The sequence below is a fragment of the Cynocephalus volans genome, chromosome 3, assembly GCF_027409185.1.
Source record: "Cynocephalus volans isolate mCynVol1 chromosome 3, mCynVol1.pri, whole genome shotgun sequence".
NCBI lineage: Eukaryota > Metazoa > Chordata > Mammalia > Dermoptera > Cynocephalidae > Cynocephalus > Cynocephalus volans.
In genome coordinates, this window is record NC_084462.1 from 25,088,138 (window position 1) to 25,110,650 (window position 22,513).

Sequence of the window (22,513 nt, forward strand, 5' to 3'; positions counted from 1 at the left end):
AGTTCTAGCCAGAGACGCCCACAAAATCCTTTCGTCACTGGGGTCAAGCCAATCGGGACCCCCAGGACGGGGGCGTTCTGTTTGGCTTTTAAGCGCACCAATCGGCATATAGTTGCGGCGGAAACGAGGCCGCCCTGGCCAATGACAGACGTCGTACGGCGGAAGTGAGTGCAGAAAGGGACCGTCGGTGAGATGGCATCCTTGGCCTGGGCACAGGCTGATTGGCTGGTGCTTTGACCACAATGTGAGAATCATTACACGAACGGCCGTTAGGAGGCGAACCCGATGGGGCGTGGGCCCGCGACACAGACATGTCTCCCGGAGAGCGGGAGACATGAAACGGCAGCTCCGGAGGAGGCCGCGGTAGCCGCAGGAGTCCGGCCGGAGAGAGGGGGCGGGAGCCTCGGAACGCCCGGAAGGGGCGGGGCCTGCTGCAGGGCGGGGATTATGGAGTGCCCGAGCCGGGGCTGAAAACCCCGGGGTGGGAGCAGCAGGGGGCAGGCTTTAGCGGGGTGGGCGTGACCATCGAGGTGGGGCTTGGGGGCCGGGTCTAAAGGGACCTGGGGGGCAGAGCTGGAAAGGCGAATAGTTTGGGGGGCCTGGGCCTGCGTCTGTCGGAACCCTATGTAGCGGGGTTCCGAGGCGGCGGCGACATCAGTCCACGCCCTGCCCGACAATCTCATCTTGTCCCCTCTCGCCCCTCGTGCCCCCTAGCCTTAGACTCCACACCCTGTCCCCTGAGCTCTGCCCTCGGATGTCCGACCTCCCAGAGCCTGCATGCGCCGTGGGGCGCCCCAGGACCAGGAGCTGGTGGGGCCGGGGGCCCCTGGACGGGGGTCCCGGGGTGCCCCTCCTCCCTCCGGACCCGTTGTCCCCGTCCTCGTCTTTCCCCCGGATCTAGTATTCAGGGCGGACCAGCGGAGTGGACCCCGACAGCTGCTGACCCTCTATAACCCTACAGGAACTGCGCTTCGCTTCCGAGGTGAAGGGATGGGCGCCTCATGCTAGGCATCTGAGGAATGGCGGCAGGATATTGGGGGGCAGTGTGAGCTCGGGGATGAGTAGGGTCAGATGTCCAGCCTTGGCGGACTGGATGAGTGATGTTCAGCCCTGGGGTAGAAGGCATGCCCACCACGAGCATAGCTTGTTCAAGGTCTCTTTGTATCTTTATCCCCAGTCCTGTGCACAGCACCTGCCAAATACACGGTGTTTGACGCAGAAGGATATGTGAAGCCTCAGTCCTGCATTGACATGTGAGTGAGCTGGGAGGATGGGGGCTGGTGGAAGCCAGGGGTATCTACCATCTGTTGTCTTAGGTCTGAGACTGTCGTCTTTAACCTGTTTTCCCCACCCTCTGTCTGCATCCCTAAGGGAAAAGCTCCTGGGGGGAAGGCCCGGATTTGCTTGGATTACTGCCTCTCACTCACTTCCTCTCAATGGGCCTCTCTTCTACCTTGGAACCAGTGTGATTCGCCACGTGGCCCCCATTCCCAGCCACTATGATGTCCAGGACCGCTTCCGCATTGAGCTGTCTGAGGAGGGAGCTGCAGGCCGTGTGGTGGGACGCAAAGACATCACCTCGGTTCTGAGAGCCCCAGCATCCCCCCTTGAGCTTCAGGGACAGCCTGACCCAACGCCCCACCCAGGACCTCCTGCCTGGTCAGCACCACCTACGGCCAGACACTCCCAGGAGAGTGAGTTGGAGATGGGGATTCTTGAGTTCTGTAGAGAGGGAGGAATTAGCGTTACTGTAGAATGAGCTAAATTGGATTTGAAGAAGTCTCCTGGTTCAGTCTTCTGCCTTTTGATGGAAACATTCCTAGGAGGTGAGATTTTATATCAGGTTAGGGGGAAAAAAGATTTTGCAGTTTTCCAGGTTTCTGGCTTCTACTTAGTGGGAAAAGTCCTTCCTTAGGTCTAAGCATGTGCCCGCTCTATTAAGTTCAATAAGAAACCTGTATTGAGCAATTACACTGTACCAAGTTGTGCGCTGGGTATGAGAGGTAGAGAGAGGTCCCTCCTGTCAGACAGGTGCACAGAAGACGGCAGCAAAAGCAGAGTGAAAGAGCAAATGAACACTGAGGACCCAGCGGAGAGAGGGTTTCCTGTGGCCGTGAGGATAAAGACTCCAGGAGTACAAGACACATGTAGTGTGCCCCTAGATGGTGATAAAAAGTAGATACATCTTCCATGTTCTGTCTCCTCCTGGATCCAGGCCCCAGAGAAAGGGGACCTTGGGCTGGGCAGGGGTGGGGGCTGCAGCTTCTGACAATGAGCATTGTTTCCCAGACCCCCGCCCACAACTGGCCACCAGCTCCTTTCTCCTCTTCTTGCTGACGGGTATAGTCTCTGTGGCCTTCCTGCTGCTCCCACTGCAGGACGAACTCGGCAGCCAGCTGCCTCAAGTCCTACACGTCTCCCTGGGACAAAAGTTGGTGGCAGCCTATGTCTTGGGTGAGCACAGTAGTGGCTGGGGATCCAGGCCCCAGAGAAAGGGGGGCAGGGGCCAGTGGGAGGGCTCACAGCGCCCCGGGCTGCTCATACCTTGCTGTTTCTTTCTGCCCTCCCCAGGCCTCCTCACCATGGTGTTCCTCCGGACCTGAGTTCCCTGCCCCACCCCTGCCGCACGCTCCCCGGGCAGGGACTTGAGGCAGCCACTGTGATGCTCATACCTTGCCTCAACTCCTACTCTCTTCTTCTCCTTCCGGCCTACCCACCCTCTCCACCACCACCCCCCAAAATACGCAGGGATTTGTACTCATTTTCCAAGTTGAATAAAATAAATTTTTAAAATTAAAATGAGAAATGTAGGGTACTTGCCCCTATCTTCCCACTTCTTTCTTAGTACCCAAATGGCCTCCAGTACTTCTTGCCCCCATTCCCAAGGGACCCAGGCTCCTGCGGCAGTGAGAGACCCAGTGAGGATTTAAAAGACCTTAGTTAGTCCTGGTGCTGCATCAAAAAATCCATGTGACCTTGAGCAAGTCATTCAGTTTCTCTGAGTTTCCATTTCTACCTCTAAAATGAAGGCATTGGAGGGCCAGCCCGTGGCTCACTTGGGAGAGCGTGGTGCTGACAACACCAAGTCAAGGGTTAAGATCCCCTTACCAGTCATCTTTTTAAAAAATAAAATAAATAAAATAAAATGAAGGCATTGGGCAAGTTGATTCTTAGGATCCCTTTCAGGCCTAGAATAGCATTCTCTCCCTAAGCCAACCTACCTAACCTAAAAAGAAACAAACAAAAATGCTACTTCATACTGCCCACTGTAGAACTCAAGTCTCACCATCCTGAGCCAAAGGTGCCTCCTGCCAGGTTGCCCGAATGCTTGCAATCCCCAGATCCTTTTTTGCCTTTTTAACCCTTTTTTATCTGTTCTTATTTTGTCTTTCCTTAAGACTTCAATTCCCATGGATCAGAAACACCAAGGTCCCTCACAAGACCGGGGGAAATGGCATTGCCTGACATAACTTTACCTTAACTGTGCAAGATAAATTAAGGCACAGGAAAAGAATAGGATCCTCAAAAGGCGGGTTTCCAGCCCATCTGCCCTCCTTCAAGTGCGGGGTGAGGGGAAAGAAAGTAGAAAGGGGAGCCAGTGACACTGGGCAAATTGTCACTGGGACAAAGAATCAGCAAGATAATGTTAAGATAAACCCAGTCTGTTACACCACGAGAAGGTTATCAGTTGTTCCAGCTTTACTTTGGGGGCCCTGGGACCTGCCCCACTGCTCTGGGAGTCTGGTCCCTTCTATATCCAGATCTGGCCCCAGTGGGGCATGGCCCTGATAGTGTGCAGAGAATGGGTCTCTAGTCTGTGTCCAGGAGTCCAGGGAGAGCTCTTTCCGCAAAGAGCCCAAACCCCTCTCACCAAATTACATGTGTATGGATGATAACCATTCATTCTGAACTGCCTGTGCCCAGGTCCCCAAAATACATTTGTACCACACAGGTTAATGATCCTGCTAGTATTTGTTGTGAAAAGGCCTTTTTCTGGCAGGTCAAGAAGGATTTCTGGAGGCTGGCGGGTTAGCTCAGTTGGTTAGAGTGTGGTGCTAATAACACCAAAGTCAAGAGTTCGGATCCTCATACCAGCCAGATGCTTTAAAAAGAAAAAAAGAAAAAAAAAAGAAGGCTTTCTGAGACACCATTTGGGGGGGTGGGTTGGGACACAGACTTTTTTTAGAAAAAAATCTTTTTAGAAAACTGAGCTTACAGCAGTTGGAGTGAGAGTGTATTTGTTTCTTGTAGATGCTGTAACAAATTATCATAAATTTGGTGGCTTAAAATAACACAAATATTTTTTCTTACAGTTCTGGAAGTCAGAAATCCAAACTGAGTCTTCTGGGGTATCAGCAGGGCTGCATTCCTTTGGAAAGCACCAGGGGAGAATCTATTTCCTTGCCTCTTCCAACTTCTACAGGCCATCTGCATTCCTTGGCTTGTGGCACCTTTCTCCAGCTTTATTTATTTATTTTTAGCAGGTGGCCAGTACAGGGATCAAACTTCTAACCAACTGAGCTAACTGGCCAACACCCTTCCTCCTTATTTATTTATTTATTTATTGCTGGCTGGCTCCTATGGGGATCCAAACCCTTGACCTTGGTGTTGTAAGACTGCACTCTAACCAACTGAGCCAACCAGCCAGTCTCCCTCCGTATTTATTTATTTATTTTTGTGGCTGGCCGGTATGGGGATCAGAACCCTTGACCTTGGTGTTACAAGGCTATGCTCTAACCAACTGAATTAACCAGCCAGCCTATATATATACATATATATAGGCAGCTGCACCCTCCTTCCACCCCCCAATCCAGGATAATCTCCCTGTGTTGGTTTGCTAAACCTACCTTAACAGAATAGCACAGACCGGGTGGCTTAAACAACAGAAATTTACTTTCTCACAGTTCTGCAGGCTAGAAGTACAAGATCAAGACGTCAGCAGGGTTGGTTCCTTCTGTGGCCTCTCTCCTTGGAGACAGCCACCTTCTTGCTGTATCTTCCCATGGTCTTCCCTCTGTGCATGCGCACTCCTGTGTCTCTTTGTGTCCAAATTTCCTCTTCTTATAAGGATACCAGTCAGATTGGATTAGGGCCCATTTCAAATTCAGAGCCTCATTTTAAAGTAATCACCTCCTTAAGGACAGTCACACTCTGACATTCTGGGGCTTTAACATATGAATCGGGGGAGGGACACAATTCAGCCTATAACACCCTCCATCTCAACATCCTTGTTTTAGTCCATTTTGTGTTGCTATAACAGAAATACCTGAGACTGGGTAATTTATAAAGGGAAGAGGTTTATTTGGCTTAGGATTCTGGGACAGCTGCATCTGGCGTGGGCCTCAGGCTGCTTCTAGTCATGGCAGAAAGTGGCAGGGGGCCAGTGGGTACAAGCAGATCACATGGCAAAAGGAAGCGAGAGAAGGTGCCAGGGTCTTTTTAAGCAACAAGCTCTCGCAGGAACTAATAGAGCGAGAACTCACTCATTAATCCTCCCTCCCCCAGGGAAAACATTAATCCATTCATGAGGGATCCACCCCCATGACTCAATCAGTTTCCAACACTGCCACATTGGAGATCAACTTTCCACATGAGTTTTGGAGGGGACAACACATCCAAACTCCATCGTTCAGCCCCTGGCCCCCCAAAATTCATGTCACTCTCACATACAAAATATTATCATTCTATCCCAACTCCCAAAAGTCTTAGCTTGCTCCAGCACCAAATTAAAAGTCCAAAGTCCAAAGTCTCACCTGAGACCAAAAGCTAAAGTCCTTCCAGCTGTGAACCTTGATTCCATGTTCGACTGCCTCTGGACACTGGTGTGGAGGTTGGGTCCCCAAGTCCTTGGGCAGCTCCGCTCCTATGGCTTTCCTGGTCTCAGGCCACACTTCACCTCTCCCAGGCTGGCATTCCACTCTGCTAGCTCCGCAGGTCTGGGGTCTCCATGGTGGTCCCGCTCTCACGGCTCCACTAGGCATGGCGCTGTTGGGGTTTCTCTGCTGCAGCTCTGATCTCACATTTCTGCTCGGCATTGTTCTAGTGAAGGCTGTCTGCAGTGACTCCACCCATGAGACCGATCTCTTCCTGGGCCCCCAGACTTTTCCATACATACTTTGGAATCTGGTTGGAGGTTCCCAAGCCTTCCCAGCTCTGGCATTCTGTGAGCCTGCAGACCTAACACCACGTGGACGCCACCAAGACTTCTGGCTTATATTTTCCAAAGCTGTGGGTCCAGCCACACCTGGGGCCAATTTAGCCACAGCTGGAGCAGCCATAGCAGCTGGGGTGCTGGTGCTGGAAGCAGCTTCTCGAGGTGGCCCTGGCAGCAAGCCCATAGAGGATGCCTCGGGCCTGTTCCCCAAGACCATTCTGTCTCCCTAGGCCTTTGGGCCTGAAATGGAAGGGTTGGCCCCAGAGGCTTCTGCAATGCCTTCAGGGCCTTTTTCTCCTTCTCTCGATAATCCCTTTCCTTTGTACTAATCTTCTTAGCTAATGGTCGCTGGGCTGCACCATTGCATGCTCTCTGCTTTTCTACCACATGGCCATGCTGCAAATTTTCCAAATCTTTACCCTCTGCTTCCTTTTTAAATTCTGACTTCACATTATGCTTTTTCTGCCATAACTCAGCATAGGCTGTTAGAAATAACCATGCACTGTCCTTAATGCGTTGCTGCTTGGAAATTTCTTCCACCAGATACTCTGGTTCACAACTCTTAAGTCCCACCTTCCACAAAGTCCAAAGGCATGGACACAATGCAGCCAGGTTCCTTGCTATGGCATAGCAAGGGTTATCTTTTGTCCAATTCTCAATAAGTTCCTCATTTCTATTTGAGACCTCATCATCCACATGGTCTTTACTGTCCACATTTCTATCAGCATTCTGCTCACCACCACATAAGTCTCTAAGACATTCCAAACTTTCCGTCATCTTTCTGTCTTCTTCTAAGTCCTCCAAACTCCCCTAACCTTTGCCCATTACCCAGTACCAAAGCTGCATCCACATTTTCAGTTATGTGTTTAGCAACACCCCACTCCTAGGGACGAATTTTCTGTTTTAGTCCATTTTGTGTTGCTATAACAGAAATACCTGAGACTGGGTAATTTATAAAGGAAAGTGGTTTATTTGGCTTACGATTCTGGGACAGCTGCATCTGACATGGGCCTCTATTCATGGCACATTGGAGTTTCGCAGGGGACAACACATCCAAACTCCATCAGTCCATCACTTAATCACATCTGCAAAGTCCATTTTGTCATGTTAGGTAACATTCATCCACAAGTTTCAGGGATTAGGACGTGGGCATCTTTGTCAGACCATTATTCGGTCTACCACAGGGATCAAATGGACAGAGTGAGGAAGGACTGAGTAGCTGCTTTTGGATATTGTCCTGGACTGTATGTCAGGGAAGCAAATAGTTGAGGAGGCTTCTGCCCCCAGTTCAGGGTCCCGAGAACCCCCTAAATCAGGGTCAGGAGGCTAAGGAGGGGGCAACTTCATCCCAAAACCCAGGGGCAGTGGCATCCCAAGCCTTAAACTAAGAGCCCTTTACTTCCTGGTGTCCTGAGGAGCTGGGCGAGCCCTCTCACGCTATGCCAGGAGCAAGGGAGGACCAAGTAGCCTGAGAGATGGGCCCTAGGATTTATGCAGCTGCCCTGGGAGTGAGAGCCAGGGCCACAACCTCCGGGAGCTGTGATTAAAAGTAAAGGGGTACCAACATTGTTTAAAATTCCCTGCCCTCCTGTAGCTTGTACCTCAGCGGCGACACCCTCATTGGCCAAAGGGGATCCCCAGGGAGATGTTCCAGACAAGGCCAACCTGACTGGGTGGGACCATTGTGGTCTTATGAGACCATTGTGCTCAGAAGAGGGCTCTGTATTTGGTTTTTAATACTTGTGGTTGCCATCCTGAAACTCTTGAACATTTTATCCCTGAATTTATGTTTTGGAAGTGAAGTCTGATGGGAGAGTGGAGCCTGTGCTGGGACTCCTGCCTCCCCTGGGTGGGTTCTCAGCTACCAGCTCCCCACCCAGGAACAGCTGTCATCCTTCCCCAGCAGGGCCCTGGGTGCACGAATGGAGGGTCATGGCTCATAAGCTCTTCCTACCAAGTTGTAGGGCAGAACCCCGAATACCTATGAGGGTCTGCGCATAACCCCAGAGAATCTCTACACCCGAGGAAGTGTGACATTCAATAGCAAATAAAAGAACATGACAGGTTGAGAGACTGTGGAAGAAAAAAAAGTTTTGTTCCTGCTTTTTGAACAAGAGACTCTGTGTTTTCATTTTGCACAAGGACTTGCAAATCCCTGGCTCCAGAAGGTACAGGGCCAGTCCCCACCCCACAGTGGTCTTTGGAGAAAGGACCTGTGTTATCTCCTTAGGCAGTTTCCTTGGGTAACAGGAAAAGCTCAGTTTTCCCCATGGAGACAGCATTCCCACATGCATCCTTTCTGGTCCCTTCTGCCCAGCTCTTCTCTAGGTCTCAAGGGACGGACAATGGGGTGGGGATGAGGGCAAGGAAGAAGCATGAAGATGCTTATGAATAACAGATGTCACTAGGTGGTTTATTGATGTCCAAACACTATGCCCCTCTCCACAGACCTCCTATTGGCCATAAAGGTATGGTACCAGAGATCTCTCACAGTAAGACAGCTGGCCAGGTCCCAGCAAACCTTCCAGAGTGGTCTCTAGGTATGGGAGACCTTGCTCCTGAAGGGGGAAGGGGCTGTGATTGACAGAAGGGACGCTGCTCTGTGATTAATCGAAAGTATGACCGTCACATTATGGAAGGACCGTTCGCTTACACTGCAGGGCCCAGGGGTGTGTGGGTGTCTGCGCTGGGGTCCAGTCCCCACAAAGAGACAAGAAAGGCCAATAAGAAATCTGTGCGTGGGCTGCCTCCATCACCCTGCATCGCTCAAACGGGGAGAGGAGTTCTGGGCAGGGGGGCAGGGGTATGTGGAGCCCCTTGGCAGTCGAGCCTCAGAAGTTGTTATCAATGTTCCAGACATCCCCGCTAAGCGCGTTGGCTGCCCCCTGCAGAGTCCAGGTGAGCAGGGCCAGCTGGCGCCGGAAGCGGCTCTCCTGGAAGCCTAGGCCGGGCGCCGCCGCTGAGGATCTGGCCCCAGGGACCCCGGAGCCGCCGGTGCGCAGCAGCCGCAGGTGGTCAAGCAGGGCTCCCAGGGTGTGGTCTCCACGGCCCAGGAAGATGTGGCGGAAAGGGGAGTCGGCCGGCGACACATACTGGGACAGGAAGTAGAACTCCACCTGCGCCGAGAGAGACATCAGGTCGGGGTGGGAAACTAAGCTTCGGAACTAGTACCTGCTCAATAAATACGGTTAAGCAGCTTCCTTAAGCTCCACCCCCTTTGGCTGTCCAATCAGGAATAGCCATCCTGTGGCATCACCGGTAGTCGGGTAGGACGCATCCTCCAGCTGTGTTTTGGGTTCCATTCCCTTCTTTTTATCTTTAGAGCCCCTACGACTGCATCTAGGTCCCCCCAGTCTCCCTTCTTCACCCATTCACTTCCCTGGCCAAAGCCTCAGAGAACAACCCATGTGCTGCTGTTCCTCTTCTTAACACACCTCCCCACACTCCTGTCATTCTGTCCCACCTCCACCAATGTCCACAGCCCAGAGTCCAAGGTCAAGGGGACAGCCCAGTCCTAATAAAACGCCTGATTCTCCCGTCGTCACCCTCTGACCCAGATGCTGTTCCCTCTTTCCTAAGATGGCTTTGCTCCTGGCCTAGTTCTCCTCCCACCTTCCTGCCAGCCTCTCTGGTTCCTTCTGCTCCCGCCTGTGGGCAGATCTCAAGGTTCGATCTCACTTTGTTTTACCTTTTTCCTTTCTCCTCCCACCTTCCTGCCAGCCCAGTGGTTCTCAGCTCTGGCTGCATGCTAGAATCACCTAGGAAAGATTTTTAAATTACCATTGCCTGGGTGCCACCCCAGCAAAATCAGAATCTCTAAGGGTGGTCTCAGCCACTCCTATCTTTTCTTTTTTTTTTGTCTTTTTGTGACCGGCCGTACCGCGCTCAGCCAGTGAGCGCACCGGCCATCCTTACATAGGATCCGAACCCGCGGCAGGAGCACTGCTGCACTCCCAGCGCCGCACTCTCCCGAGTGCGCCACGGGGTCGGCCCCACTCCTATCTTTTTAAGGCCTCCATCGTTCACTCAGAACTCATCCATGCCCCTGGCTCCAACCAGGACCTGTGCGGATCTGCTGCTAAATCTCCTCACCAAATCACCCACTGGAATCCTGCCCTCTAGCTTTCTGGACCTCCCCCCTGGGTGAGGGGGCACCTGGACCTAGCCTCACACACGTTGGCACTAACCTCTTCCAAAACCTGAGCCTTGCACCCACATTCCCTCCTGAGCACTAGTCTTCCGCAGGTGCCAGGCTCTCAACCTCAAAGGTGACAGAGAGCACAGGCTTTGGGCTTAGACTGCCTAGTCTCTAATTTCAGCTCCACCACTTACTATATGATCTTGGGGAAGTTACTTAGTCTCTCTCAGCCTCAGTTTCTGTGTACAACATTAGCGACCTCACAGAGTTTGGGGGAGTCCTATGGGAGAAAATGAAGTAAAGCCCCTAGCACATGGCAGCCCTCTATAAATTACAGCTGCTATTATTATTCTCTTCCTCTTCCCTCAACACTCAGTCTGTCCATTTTTTCTTCCAAATGTCTCACATCAGTCTAGTCCCCCCCTACAGGCATTTGCTGCCATCTGCCACCCTCACTCAGAGCTCAGTCTTCATTAACTTCAGTCCCTCACCAAGCCATTTACACTCTGCCCAAAATCCTTCCCAAAAACTCCACTGTGGCCACTAATTTCCTTGATCCCAGACCCCCAAAATCCAAACTTCTTATCCTGGCATTCCAGACTCCTTACATTGATCCCTCACCCACTATTTGGTGCTCCCACCCCCTGCCTCTCCACAGGGCTTCTGTTCTGGCTCTGTTGGTCCACACCTTGCTTCCAAGGGAAGCCAGGCCTGTTTCACTGCCACACCCTTATTCTGGGTCTCTCCACCCTCATATGTCCTCTTTTCTTTGAACCAACCCAGGTTCTGCCCGTTCTTCAAGTCACAATCTAAAGCAGGGGTCAGTAAACTTTTTCTGCAAAAATCCAGATAGTAAATATTTTAGGCTTTGCAGGCCATACTGTTTCTATTGCAGCTACTCAATGTTGCTGCTGTAGTGCAAAAGCAGTCATGGACCATACGAAAACCAATGACATGGCCAGGTTGCAATAAAACTTTATTTACAAAAACAGGCAGCAGGCTGAATGTGCCCTCTGGCTATAGTTTACCAACCCCTGGTCTAGAGCCACAAAGTTCCCTTGGTCTGATCTTGCCTTACGTTTCAGGCTCTGAAGTCCTAAGTCCTTTCCTCTCCAGCCCTGAGCCTGAGGGGTGTGTGGCAACTTTGGGAGAGGATTGTCTTTTCTTGTTGCTGGAGTCTGACACAGCAGGGGTTAAACCAAGATCTGTAAATGAGAATGAGCCATGCCCAATCTCTAGTCTCACCCCAGGGTCACATGTGTCTCAGTGGAGGGGACAAAGGGAGGGGGAAGATGAAAGGAAAAGGAGAGATCAGTAGAGGAGGAAAAAGAGGAGACTGAGGAGGAGAGAATGAGAGACCAGGAGAGAGGAGCGAGGAAAGAGCAAGAGCAACAGGTTTGTAAACAGAAAGAAGGAATGAGTGATGCCAAAGGAGACGGGCAGGGCGCAAGTAGGGAAAAGCAACGGGAAGAAAGCACATGAACCTTCAAGTGGCAGACATGTTCTCTGAAAGTGCATATGTGTGCACACGAGGCTCAGTGTGTACACCCCTGCTCAGCCCACACTCACTGAGGACGGTCCTGCTTATAATTTTGCCTTATAGGTCTTCTCCCATGCCCACAGTCCCTTCCCACGCATTTCCCAAAATCACAGGGTTGAGGGGCTGAGTTCTTAAATGGAAGAGGACAGGTTGAATCTGGGGGCGGGGTGCGGGCTGCAAAGTATTCATAGCTAAGCTGGAGGGATTGGCAACTCCAACCTTACTGGAATTAGATCTTAACTTTCACATAACAGCTCCTCCAGGCAGTTTTTCTGGATTTCACCCATCTCATTACCTACAGGAAGAGCGCTCTCCACGCTCTGAGCAGTGAGAGCTGTGTGTGCAGTAGGAGGGGTGTGCGCGTGTGTGTGTGCGTGTGCGCGCGCGCACGCAGGGTTGGTGGTGTGTCCCATCCTAGTTCTGTCAGGCGTTGGCTAGGCCACTGAGGCCGAGGGGCTGTCCCTCCCTGTCCATTTCATCACTTTGCTAGGCGTGCCTCAGCGATCGCTTAGGCCCTCTAGCCTGGCAGGTCTGTAAGTATTCCGTGTCCAGGACTTGGAGCGCCCAGAGGACAGGGACTGGTCAGCCCAATGAAGGCGGAGGGACGGGAGAATAGCGCACAGGTGGCGCCAGGGCCGGGGGAAGAGGGCGGGGCCTCACCCGCATAATGCGCACGTTGTACATGCGCATCAGCCTCTCGTCGCTTTGCTCCGAGCTGTATATCTCCTTCCGCAGCTTCTCCGCAGCCCGGATGTAGTCCCCCCGCGCAGAGTACACCCACTGCAGAGTCAGCCCGCGGGCCTGAGGGTGGAGGCGTGGGCTGGGGCCGGAGGCAGGGGCCAGGAGCCTGGCCTAGGATGGGGTCAAGGTGCTGGGGAACAGGGCTAGGACCTCGGGGGCGTGGCAGGAGCGAGAAGGTATAGGAAGACAGAGTGCTGGGTGCTGAATGAAGGGAGAGGGGGAAGAAGACCCTGGACCTGTGAGGTTGGGGGTGGGCATATCATAGGGGTCCTCAAGGATCAGGGGACTGGCGGCAAGAGTAAAAGGGCCAGGATGCCAGAGGGGACCTAGATTCCAGGGATTGGGGCGAGGAGGGGCGGGACCCCTGGCCTAGGCAGCACTCCAAGGGCATATAGCGCCACCCACCCCCAGGGGCCGGGAGTGGGGTTGGCATCTTGGACCTTGAGGTCCCCAGAGTACTCGTTGAGGCTGCCGATGTGCCTGAGGACCACTTCCCCGTAGCGGCCAAAGTCCAGGGGCAGAAGGTGATCGTGGCTGAGCCGGATGAGGAGCTGCCCAGCCAACTGGGCCACAGCCTGGGCCACCGCGGGCAGGCGGCCTCGCAGCATTTTGTGCAGGTTCTCATATGTGTCCTCCTTCGTGTGCAGGAACGGGTAGGCCTGGTCGTCCTGCTGGGACGGAGGGCGGGCTGGAGCAGGAGCATGGTGCAAGCAGGCCAAGGGACTGGTGCCATGGGGCAGGGTGAGGAAGTCTCACCTCCATAAAGGAGAACTCCACGGCAGGGACCCCCACAAAGGCAGTGAAGGAATAGGCGCTGCTGTCCATGGGCAGGGGCCGGATCCTGCGGGCGGGCAGATTGGAGGGCTCAGCCTCCCCCACACCACCCCCCAGTTCCCCCTCACCCAGACTTACACCTCAGCATCCCAGCTGGAATTGGTGAACACCAACTGCTCATGGAGGGTCTGTCCACTGTGGTTAGGAGAGTCCACCTAGGGCAGGGTGGGGGACACTGGTCAGGCTCTGCCTACCTCCCCTCTCCCCCGCCCCTTCCCTTCATCCCCCATTCCTGGGTTGGCCCTTGCCTGCTTCAGGATGTTCTCAATAAGGCTGATCAGAAGGGGGCTGGTCTTAGCGTGGAACTTGTCATCCCCTGAAGAGAGGGGAGGGAGGGATGCCAGACTCAAGGCTTAGGCCCAGGGGCGAGGGTGGACCTGAGGGGACAAGTGGTGGCATAGCCCCGCTCACCCAGCACTGCGTTGTCCAGGCTCACATAGACTACGGCTTTGAGGTGCAGCACGCTGAGGTAGCCCTGTGGGTGGGCCAAGTGTGGAGTGTGAACCCCCCCACCTCTCCCCGCTGCCTAACCACCTGCCCAGGACCACACATTACCTCCAGCCACTCTGTGGAGCCCACACTCCCAAAGTCGCCTCCATCCCAGCTGATGAAGAGAAGACTTCTGCGGGGCCGGAATCCTGGGGCGGGGAGGGGTGGGAGGGTAGAGGATGGGCTCAGCTGGGGCCAGGCAAAGACCCCTCACTGCTTTGTTTCCTCTGTCCTGGTCCCCCAGGGCCCCTCCTTCCCTCTCATGAAAACCCCTAGCCCAGCCTGTCTTGCCCTGGGTGTGCCCTCACTCAATTATAATAGTGATGGAGATGGTTTTACATGTAGAATCTCCTGCTTAATCTTCACTCAGATCTGTGGTCAACTATTATTACTTCCATTTTTAAATGAGGAAATAAAGGTGAAGTGACTTGCCCAGGGCCACACAGCTAGGACAAGGAAGAGCCAGGTCTGAGTGACCACCCTCTATTCTGTGCTCCTAACCGCCTCTCTGCCCCAGTCGTGACTCCAGCCACAGCCCCAGCTCTGCCCGCCAAGCCCAGCCCCTGACCTTACCGTTGCTCAGCATGGAGGAAAAGGTCCGCACCAGCTCCAGCAGTATGGCAGTCCCCACAGCAGACTTGGCTGCTCCTGGGCCCCATGCATCCCTTTGGGCCCCGATGACAACATAGTGATCTGGGGTGGGGATGTTGGGGCCCACCTCTTACACTGGTGGTACTCAAAGTCTTCCCCCTGAACTCTGGGAGGGCAAGTACTTCCAGGGCCTTCACCAGCTTCCATCTCTCAGCCCCTCACATCTCAGCAGCCCCAGCCCTGCAATCCCTGTTGTTCCTAAAGAGAGTGCCCCTTCTTCCCTTGGCCTTCCCCAAATGGCCTACTCCTTCAGCGGAATGCCTGGGGTGGGACCCTGTTCCCTCCCTGGCAGCCATGTCCCACTGGTCACGGGGTATTGTTTTAAGTCTCTCCCCAGCCCTTCCCCCGACCCCACTCCCACCAGCATCCTCAGCATAGGCCTCCCTGCGCCTGTCTCTGGGTGCTTATCAGCGCCACACTCTTCTGCCGAGCTGCTCTCATGCCCTGCTCTCCAGCTCAACGATCTACTTTGATTCCCTACCACCACCACCCACATATGCTTGAAAGAGTCATCTATGTAATCTCCGACCTCTCTTTCATGCTTGAGTCTCTGTTACAAACATCATCCAACTATGCTTGCTCTCCGCCAGTGCTCAGGAACTCACTACTGTGAACACTGCCTACTCCATCTCTAGATAGGCTGGAACGTGAAGTCTCCTCTCTGCCACGCCCATCAGTCCCAGTTCAGCCTCAACTTGCTGAGCACCACCCTCCGGGACCTTCTGCACCAGCCCCGTCTCTGGGCAGGGTTCGTGAGCAGAGCCTCCCCTCCGCAAGCTGTGGGTGATGCTGGGCAAGCAAGCACACCTGGCTCTGAGAAGCCCTCAATGCAGCCAAAGATGTTGCTGATGGGGGTGGAAACCTTGTGGTTGTTGACTCCTAGCTGCAGGCCTGGCCCGGGACCCAGGCGATAAGGGGAGCCTGGGAGGTGCCCCTGCCATTCCTGGGGGGCCACAGGGCCTTCAAGCTTCCTGAAGAGGAGTAAGGCAAAAAGGGTTGGAAGTGGCAGAGAGAGGCCCAGGCTACAGAAAAGCCTAAAGCCCCCTCTTCGCTCCTTCTCTCCCTCCAACCCTCTGGCTCCAGATTCCTGCCTCTGCACCCTGCCTAGGGGAGCAGTCCAGCCAGGGCTGCCTTGGACCGTTGTGCCGGTTGTGTCCTGCTCCAGGGTGCCCAGCAAAGGTGGATCTGCAGTCCAGCTGGAACTCCAGTCACCAAATGGTGGGCCTTGGCAAGAGGCTGTGTCTGCCCAGAAGGGTAGCTTTTCTCTAGTTCACCCAAAGCCACTCTATGGCTAGCCTCCCTCTCTGCCTCCTCCTCTCCTGGTCCCCCATCTTCCCCTCACCTCAGCAGGTGGGAGGCGATGTCTGCACTGATGGGCTGGGCTGGGATGCTGGGGAGGCCAGAGGATTCAACTGGAGGGAACTGGGTTTGATTGAAGGAAGGAAAGCCAGGTGTGTAGGGGTCCCCAGTTCCCAGGTGCACCTGTAGGGAAAGAGGTTCCCACCTTGAAGCTGTGAGCTGGGCTTTCAGGAGTAGCTTTGCCAGCCACAACCAAAGAGGTGTGGCCCTGGGCCCGCCAGAAGATGCTGCTGGCTTCCCCCAGACTCACATGTCCATACACAGCCCGGTGGCTGGACAGGCTCAGCTTAAGTGGGTCCTGGGAGAAGTCTGCTGGGTCGGGGTATATGAGCACTCCTCGGGCCCCAAAGTCCTGGGCACTGGCCACCTGGGGGAGGGAAGTGGCTACAGGATTCCTCCTCCTCCCAGAGAAAACCGGTTCATGTCATAAGGGCAGAAGTGAGGAGAAGTGAAATGGCAGCCTCTGATCTGCAACTGTGCCTCCCGCGGAGAGGCCGTGTGCGGGCACCGCCCGGCCCTTGTCTTACCGCTCTCCCACAGTGCGTGGCAGCTCTCAAACCCCACCGGACCCCACAGTCCCCCGGGTTTCTGTTCTCTCCCCCATATGATTTCCCCGAGCCTCCTGATTGTGTTCCCCCCCAATATTTTCTTACGATCCTCGGTTCCCCAGCCCGCAATCGCCCGCTCCACACCGTCCCCAATGCCGGGACTCACCTTCTGCGCAAAGCTGGTCGCCCCCACGCGCACCAGCAGGAGGCGGCCCGCCGGCTCCACGCCCCTGGCGCGCAGCTCCTGCAGATCCTGCGGCCGCCCATAGTTGGCGTACACCAGTTCTCCCTGGGAACGCGGAGGATCGTGAGGCGCTCTCGCCACGTCCCTCCTCCGCCACACGGCAAAGGGCGTGCGCTGCCCTCCAGCCTGGGGGCGGGCAAGGGATGCTCACCGTGGTGTTGCCCGTGGCGCTGTAGGGACAGTAGGCATCGGGGTCCTCCAGCGGCAGCTGCTCCCCGGCCTTTCCGGCCGCATCGACCCAGTGCAGGGTGTTGGGGTGAGCCCTGAGGAGCGGGGGTGGTGAGCGCCCCCCCGCCGCCGCGCCCCCCGCCATGCCCCCCACGCACTCACGGGTCGGGGAACTGCAGCCCCACGTAGTGCGTATCGGTCCACACGTGGTCCAGCTTCTGGCGCGACAGCGCCGCGCTGATGTCCTGAGTCAGGGCGGCCATCCCGGCTGAGCCGGCCACCCGTTCCCGAAGGCTGGTTTGCCTGAACGAGGAGAGGCGGGATTAGGGAACAAGAGGGGAGAAGGCCTGAGACTTGTGGGAGTCTGGAGGAGAGGACGCTAGAGAAGGGCGAGGGGAGTGGGGGGGCGGGGGATGTCTCCCCAGGCAGGGCGGTGGGCGCCTCCTAAGTTTAGGGAAAAGCTCCTCTCCCAGGTGACCCGTTCTCTCCCATCACCAACGGGACTGCGCCCGCCCGAAGGTCTTCAGGGCCTCCCGCTTAAAACGTTAGCTTCCCATAGCTAAAGGTTCTGCCTCTTCCTGGCTCAGGCCAAACTCCCCAACCCATCTAATTTCCCTCTACACACACACACACACACACACGCACACGCACACACACACGCGCACCCCTGTGCTTTGCCCCCCCCCCCCCCGTCCCCTCCCCAGGCACAAAAACGCTTTTCTTCCAAAGGGCTGAGTGGACAGACTCTCCATCTCTTCCATCCCCCATCAGGGTCTCATGGAGACACCTTTCACCAAGCTCCCAGTGGAAACGTTGGATCGCTTGTCTTATTGTAGACCTCACCCTGTCACCACTCAATGAGCAGGTTGTCACCTGAAGTCTCCCTGTTCTTCCATCTCATCTCTGCCATGGGCTGCCCCAGCATGGCCTACCTGTCAAGCGACTCCACCTGTGCCCTTTCCATGGCAAACAAGCTCCCCTCCCCACTCATCGTCATGCCTTGGCGGAAACCTGGCTCTCCCTTGAGAGGCCAAAGGGGACTCTTAAGAAGGAATGGCTCCGGTTCTCATCCCCTGGGACATGGAGAGGAGGCGTGCTCCTGGGCCAACTTTTCCAATTCTGACCATTTCTCTTTGGGTAAAACTCTCTCCCTTTGAAGATGGGTCCACCCAGCTCTCCCATCCTCTCTCCCTCTTCCCTGCTGTTATCTTCTAACCAGTCAGTTGCCTGTCAGCTCTCACTGAGGACTTTAGCATCTGGCTTATCATGTTCCTCTCCACACCTCAGTTGCTATGCCTCCACACTACTTCCACGTGAAGAGACACCTTAGTCTCACGTGGATGAGACACCTTAGTCTCAGCCACCAGCCTCTCAGCTCTTGTAAGGACTACTGCAATCCATGGCTCAGTGCTGTGTCTGTCCCCCAAATCCAGTACCCATCTAGAACCTCAAGTGTTTGCTTGAAACTGCACCTCATCAATGGGTACGTAAAAAATGGTGATGCACACTGTGAAGTCCTGTGCAGCAGCAAGGAACAGTCAACCAGATGTACATACTGCAATAGAGGTCGACCTTCAAACTATTGTGTTGTTTTTTAAAAATTGTCTAAATTAAAAACACAAACTAAAGATAGCTATATCTGAAGAGTGGGTCTTGGAGTGAATATTCTTTTCTTTTTACTTCTTTGCATTTTTCTGTGTTGGTTAAATTTTAAAATAATAAACATAAAGCATTTTACACAGACATTACTGTTTTTAAAACCTACATATAAACATAAAACATTACATATATGTCAAAGCCATCTATGTGTTAAAAGGCACATATCAAACATGTTAGATGTGGGCCGGCCTGTGGCTCACTCGGGAGAGTGCGGTGCTGAAAACACCAAGGCCACGGGTTCGGATCCCATATAGGGATGGCCGGTTCGCTCACTGGGTGAGCGTGGTGCTGACAACACCAAGTCAAGGGTTAAGATCCCCTTACCGGTCATCTTTTTAAAAAAAAAAAAAAGAAAAAAAAAACATGTTAGATGAGGTGCTTACGGAGGAGGGGGGTGGGGAGGAGCCCACAGAGATGAGGGAGGGAAAATTAAATCAGAAGTTCTTTTCACTGACCCATGAGGACAACGAACTATGGACTCAGGAGTATGATGAACTCCATTCTTTACACTGGACCTTAAAAACAAAGTCTGTCCTCCCCTCCCATCTGATCATGATACTTTATTGTTTGAAACTCTTCAGTTCTTTCCTCTTAGAATGAAATCCAAAACAATTAATGTAGCCAGTCAGGCCCTTTAGGACCTGAACAACGTCCACCTCAACAGCCACATGGACCGTCTTTCACTTCCTCCAATAGACCACCATCTTCCTGCTTCAGACCCTTTGCACATGCTGAAATGCTTTTCCACCTTCTCTTAGTCTGGCAAACTACTCATCCCTCGGGTCTCAGCTGTCAGTTCTTCAAGGAAGCCTTCCCTGAACCCAACCTAAATCAGGTCCCCTGATTACAGTCATTTCTCACAGCCTTTACTTTTCTTTCAAAGCAATGATTTCAGTAATAATTATGTAGGCATCAGTGTGTTATTAGTTTGGTATTTATTTCCTCCAAAAGACTGTGAGATCCATGAGGGTAAAGCTCAGACTATTTTGGTTTCTGCTATATCACCACCATCTGCTTAGCTCAGTATCTGCCACATAGCAGGTGTGCAAAAGTATTTGTTGGATAAATGAAGGAATTATCTCATCAATATCATCTCCAATACAGCCACCACTTTCCTGGTCACATCCCGGATCTTGGCATTACCTAGAACTCCACCTCTGGAGTATTTATCCATTGAGGATTTACTGAACACCTACTAAGTGTCAGATACTGTGGTAGGGCTGGAAACTCCAAGATAAATAGGACACAGTTTATCAGATAAATCTTCAAAGTTCCAGAATCCTACTCTCTGACCAGACCTTCTCGGACCCCACCTCACTGCTATACCCTCATGGTACCTGTTCTTCAACCCCATCAAGTACTCCAGATTGTTCAATTTCTCCAAGTGTACCCAATCCTCCTGGTTTTGCTTCCTTCCCCATCCAACCTAGAGCCAGTTCATTGCTCTCTCCTCCCAACTGCTACCTTCTTGTCTCCCTGCCCTGTGATGGCATACACAGTGCCACACCCCACCCCTAGGCCTGTCACACCGTCCACCTGCTCAGCCTGTACCTAGATGACTGAATGCTGCTCAAGAAAATTTTAAAAGCCCTGAATGTTGTCGATGTCACAGATTTGAGGTCTTTAAGCAAGGTAAAAAGATATCGTGATGAAGTTTCCAGCAGCAAATCAAAAGAGTAATAACACACCTTGATTATTTTTAGCATTGAGCTCCCGAAGACAAGGAAATCTATTAATAAATTACTACACAGACATAAAGATGACAAATCATGTGGTCATCCATCTCATTACATTCTGGAAAAATATTTGAAAAAAGTTTCATACTTGTCTTCCTTTCCTGATTTTTTTTTTTTTTTTTTTTTTGCGGCTGGCCAGTACAGGGATCCGAATCCTTGACTTTGGTGTTATAACAGCACACTCTAATCAACTGACCTAACCAGCCAGCCCCTTCCTTATCATTAAAAAAAAAAAAAAAAAAAAAAGTCCCAGTAATCTAGGAATAGAAGGAAACTTCCTTAATTCAATTTTAAAAAGCTGTCCAGAGTCTGCAGTAAAGTTCAGACTCAATGACAAAGTATTATAAAGAACATTCCTATTAAAATCAGGAAGTAGGCCACAGATCCAAACCCAGGCTCCTGGGTGTGGCATTAAAGATTTTTCTGGGTTTGTTCTGCCTCCCATCTGGATGATGGACCCCTCTGTTCTTATTTAGACACGCAGCTCCCTCATCTTCCAGGTGTGTCCCTCTCAGAGCCTGAGCCCCTGAAGTTTAGCGCTGAATGCCTGCCATCCTTCCCAGGACTGCTGAACAGGGGTCCAGAGAGGCAGGTGGCAGGACTCAGAAGGGGGATCCAGACACCAGGGTCTTGGGAGAGGAGGAAAGGAGGCCCAGACTGAGCACATGAAGGGAGGACATTTGAGGGCCAGGAAGGGGGCAGGCTGATCCTTACCTAATGGTGTCTTCCAGGCGCCCCTCCTCCAGGAGCTGCAGGAACATGGCCTGGAGGTCACTCCAGTACAATGTGCCCTGGCGGGAGTCCAGGCCGGACTCATAGTTGACGTCCTCACTGACCACCAACACGGAGTCCCCGCATGCCTGGCAGGACCCTCGGAAGGCCACGTAACCCAGAAGAAAGGCTGGCGGGTGGCAAGATGGGGATTCTCCTTGTGCTCCCCTCTGAACCCTGGAAATGTTACCCCAGCCCAGGCCCTTCACTGGCAGGAAGGGGGATGACTCTCACCCCCAGTGAAGATCAGTAAGGCTGTCAGGACCAGGTAGGGGGCAGCCCTTCGTCCTGCTGCTGCCCAGGGTACCAGGTTTTGCCGCCCTGGTCTATAGCCCAGGGGCTCAGGGCCGGTCAGCTCCATGGGGCAGAAGTGGGCCCGTGCCTCAGGCCCCTCCTCTCCGTCCTCCTCTTCCTCCTCCAGGTGCCCCTGCTGAGTGCCTTCCACACGCTTGTAGATGGTCTGAGAGGGTTGTGGGGACAACTGTTGCTGTGGGGGGCAAGGTGGGCATGAGATTGGGGGACGAGGCCTGGAGGATGGGGAGGGATCTGGCAATAATGGGGTCAGTGACTTTAAGGTGCCAAATGTGCACCAGGCAGTGGGGGAGGGACCTGAGAGGCAGACTGAAGGGGACGGACAGAAGTAGGAGTGGGAGGGGCTAGGACCCTGGCCAGGAGGGGTCAGCGGTTGGGATTTGGGAGGGGCCTGAGGGACCTGAAGAGAAGGTCTAAGGTGTACCCCCAACCCTTCTGGTCTTACCGCTCTCTGGAGTAGACCCCAAAGCCGCTCCATGATCGTGCCCCTTCCTGAACCCTGCAGGCTGACCCCCCCACCAGTGATAAACCGTTTGCAAGAGCCCCAGGAGGGCCCCTTATCAGCCCTGGCAGGCAGCCTAGCCCAGGCCATTCCTTGTCACCCCCCAAGGGTGGGGGCACAGTCCTGGCCTCAGTCCAGTTTCCAGACATAGCCCCCCAACTGTGCCCTACCCTGCCAATCCCTCCAAAGCCCCACTCCTGCCCCCTCCCAGCAAAACAATCAATTTTTCGACCTCAGGGCAGACTTTGGCCTGCTAGTTCCAGTCAGTGGTGGGGGAGGGAAGCTGATGGGGGAGATGGCCGAGATATGGATGTCCCCTCTGCCCTGCTTCCACCACTCCCAGTGTGCTTTCCTTGGGGACCCCTTCCTAAGTTCCCCAAACCCCTGCGGAAGGTTCACCATGAAAATGTCCACTATCTCCCATCTTCTGGTTGCAGGCCCCCCAGTGCCCAGGTTCTGTAATACATGAGCTGCCCTCCCCACCCTGATGCCTGCCCCACTGGGATCCTAAGCTGGAAAGCCTACAGTGGTATGACTTGGGGGGTTGGTTTGGCCATGTGGATGTCTGTCATGTGGAATCAGGCTGAAAGGCAGGTCTCAGGCCCTTGCCAGTTGCTGGGGAAGGTGAGGCATGGGTGTGAGCACATGGTCAGGTGGGCCTAGCGAG

The 22,513-nt window shown here is 53.6% G+C and overlaps 2 protein-coding genes across 4 annotated transcripts; one reads left to right on the forward strand and one right to left on the reverse strand.

Moving 5' to 3' along the window:
* Nucleotides 1-175: 175 nt before the first annotated feature.
* On the forward strand, nt 176-2,762 carry MOSPD3 (motile sperm domain containing 3). 3 transcript variants are annotated; one of them, XM_063091374.1, is made up of 6 exons: nt 176-244; nt 715-982; nt 1,178-1,253; nt 1,372-1,694; nt 2,290-2,454; nt 2,572-2,762. In XM_063091374.1, exons 2-6 carry the CDS (start codon nt 778-780, stop codon nt 2,601-2,603), a joined length of 801 nt encoding a protein of 266 aa, XP_062947444.1. In that variant the 5' UTR covers nt 176-244; nt 715-777; the 3' UTR covers nt 2,604-2,762. The 3 variants fall into 3 exon arrangements, with proteins under 3 accessions (XP_062947444.1, XP_062947445.1, XP_062947446.1); XM_063091375.1 differs by lacking the exon at nt 176-244 and adding an exon at nt 294-363; XM_063091376.1 differs by lacking the exon at nt 176-244 and having other exon boundaries at nt 568-982; nt 1,465-1,694.
* A 6,223-nt stretch (nt 2,763-8,985) lies between these two features.
* Nucleotides 8,986-21,822, reverse strand: TFR2 (transferrin receptor 2). Its single transcript, XM_063091858.1, has 18 exons — nt 21,790-21,822; nt 21,267-21,519; nt 20,976-21,162; nt 17,029-17,169; nt 16,850-16,961; nt 16,621-16,743; nt 16,157-16,273; nt 15,890-16,029; nt 15,355-15,518; nt 14,470-14,589; nt 13,963-14,045; nt 13,819-13,882; nt 13,656-13,723; nt 13,486-13,562; nt 13,330-13,414; nt 13,014-13,241; nt 12,493-12,633; nt 8,986-9,270 (listed from the first exon to the last, which is right to left on the reverse strand). Exons 1-18 carry the CDS (start codon nt 21,820-21,822, stop codon nt 8,986-8,988), a joined length of 2,421 nt encoding a protein of 806 aa, XP_062947928.1.
* Nucleotides 21,823-22,513: the final 691 nt, after the last annotated feature.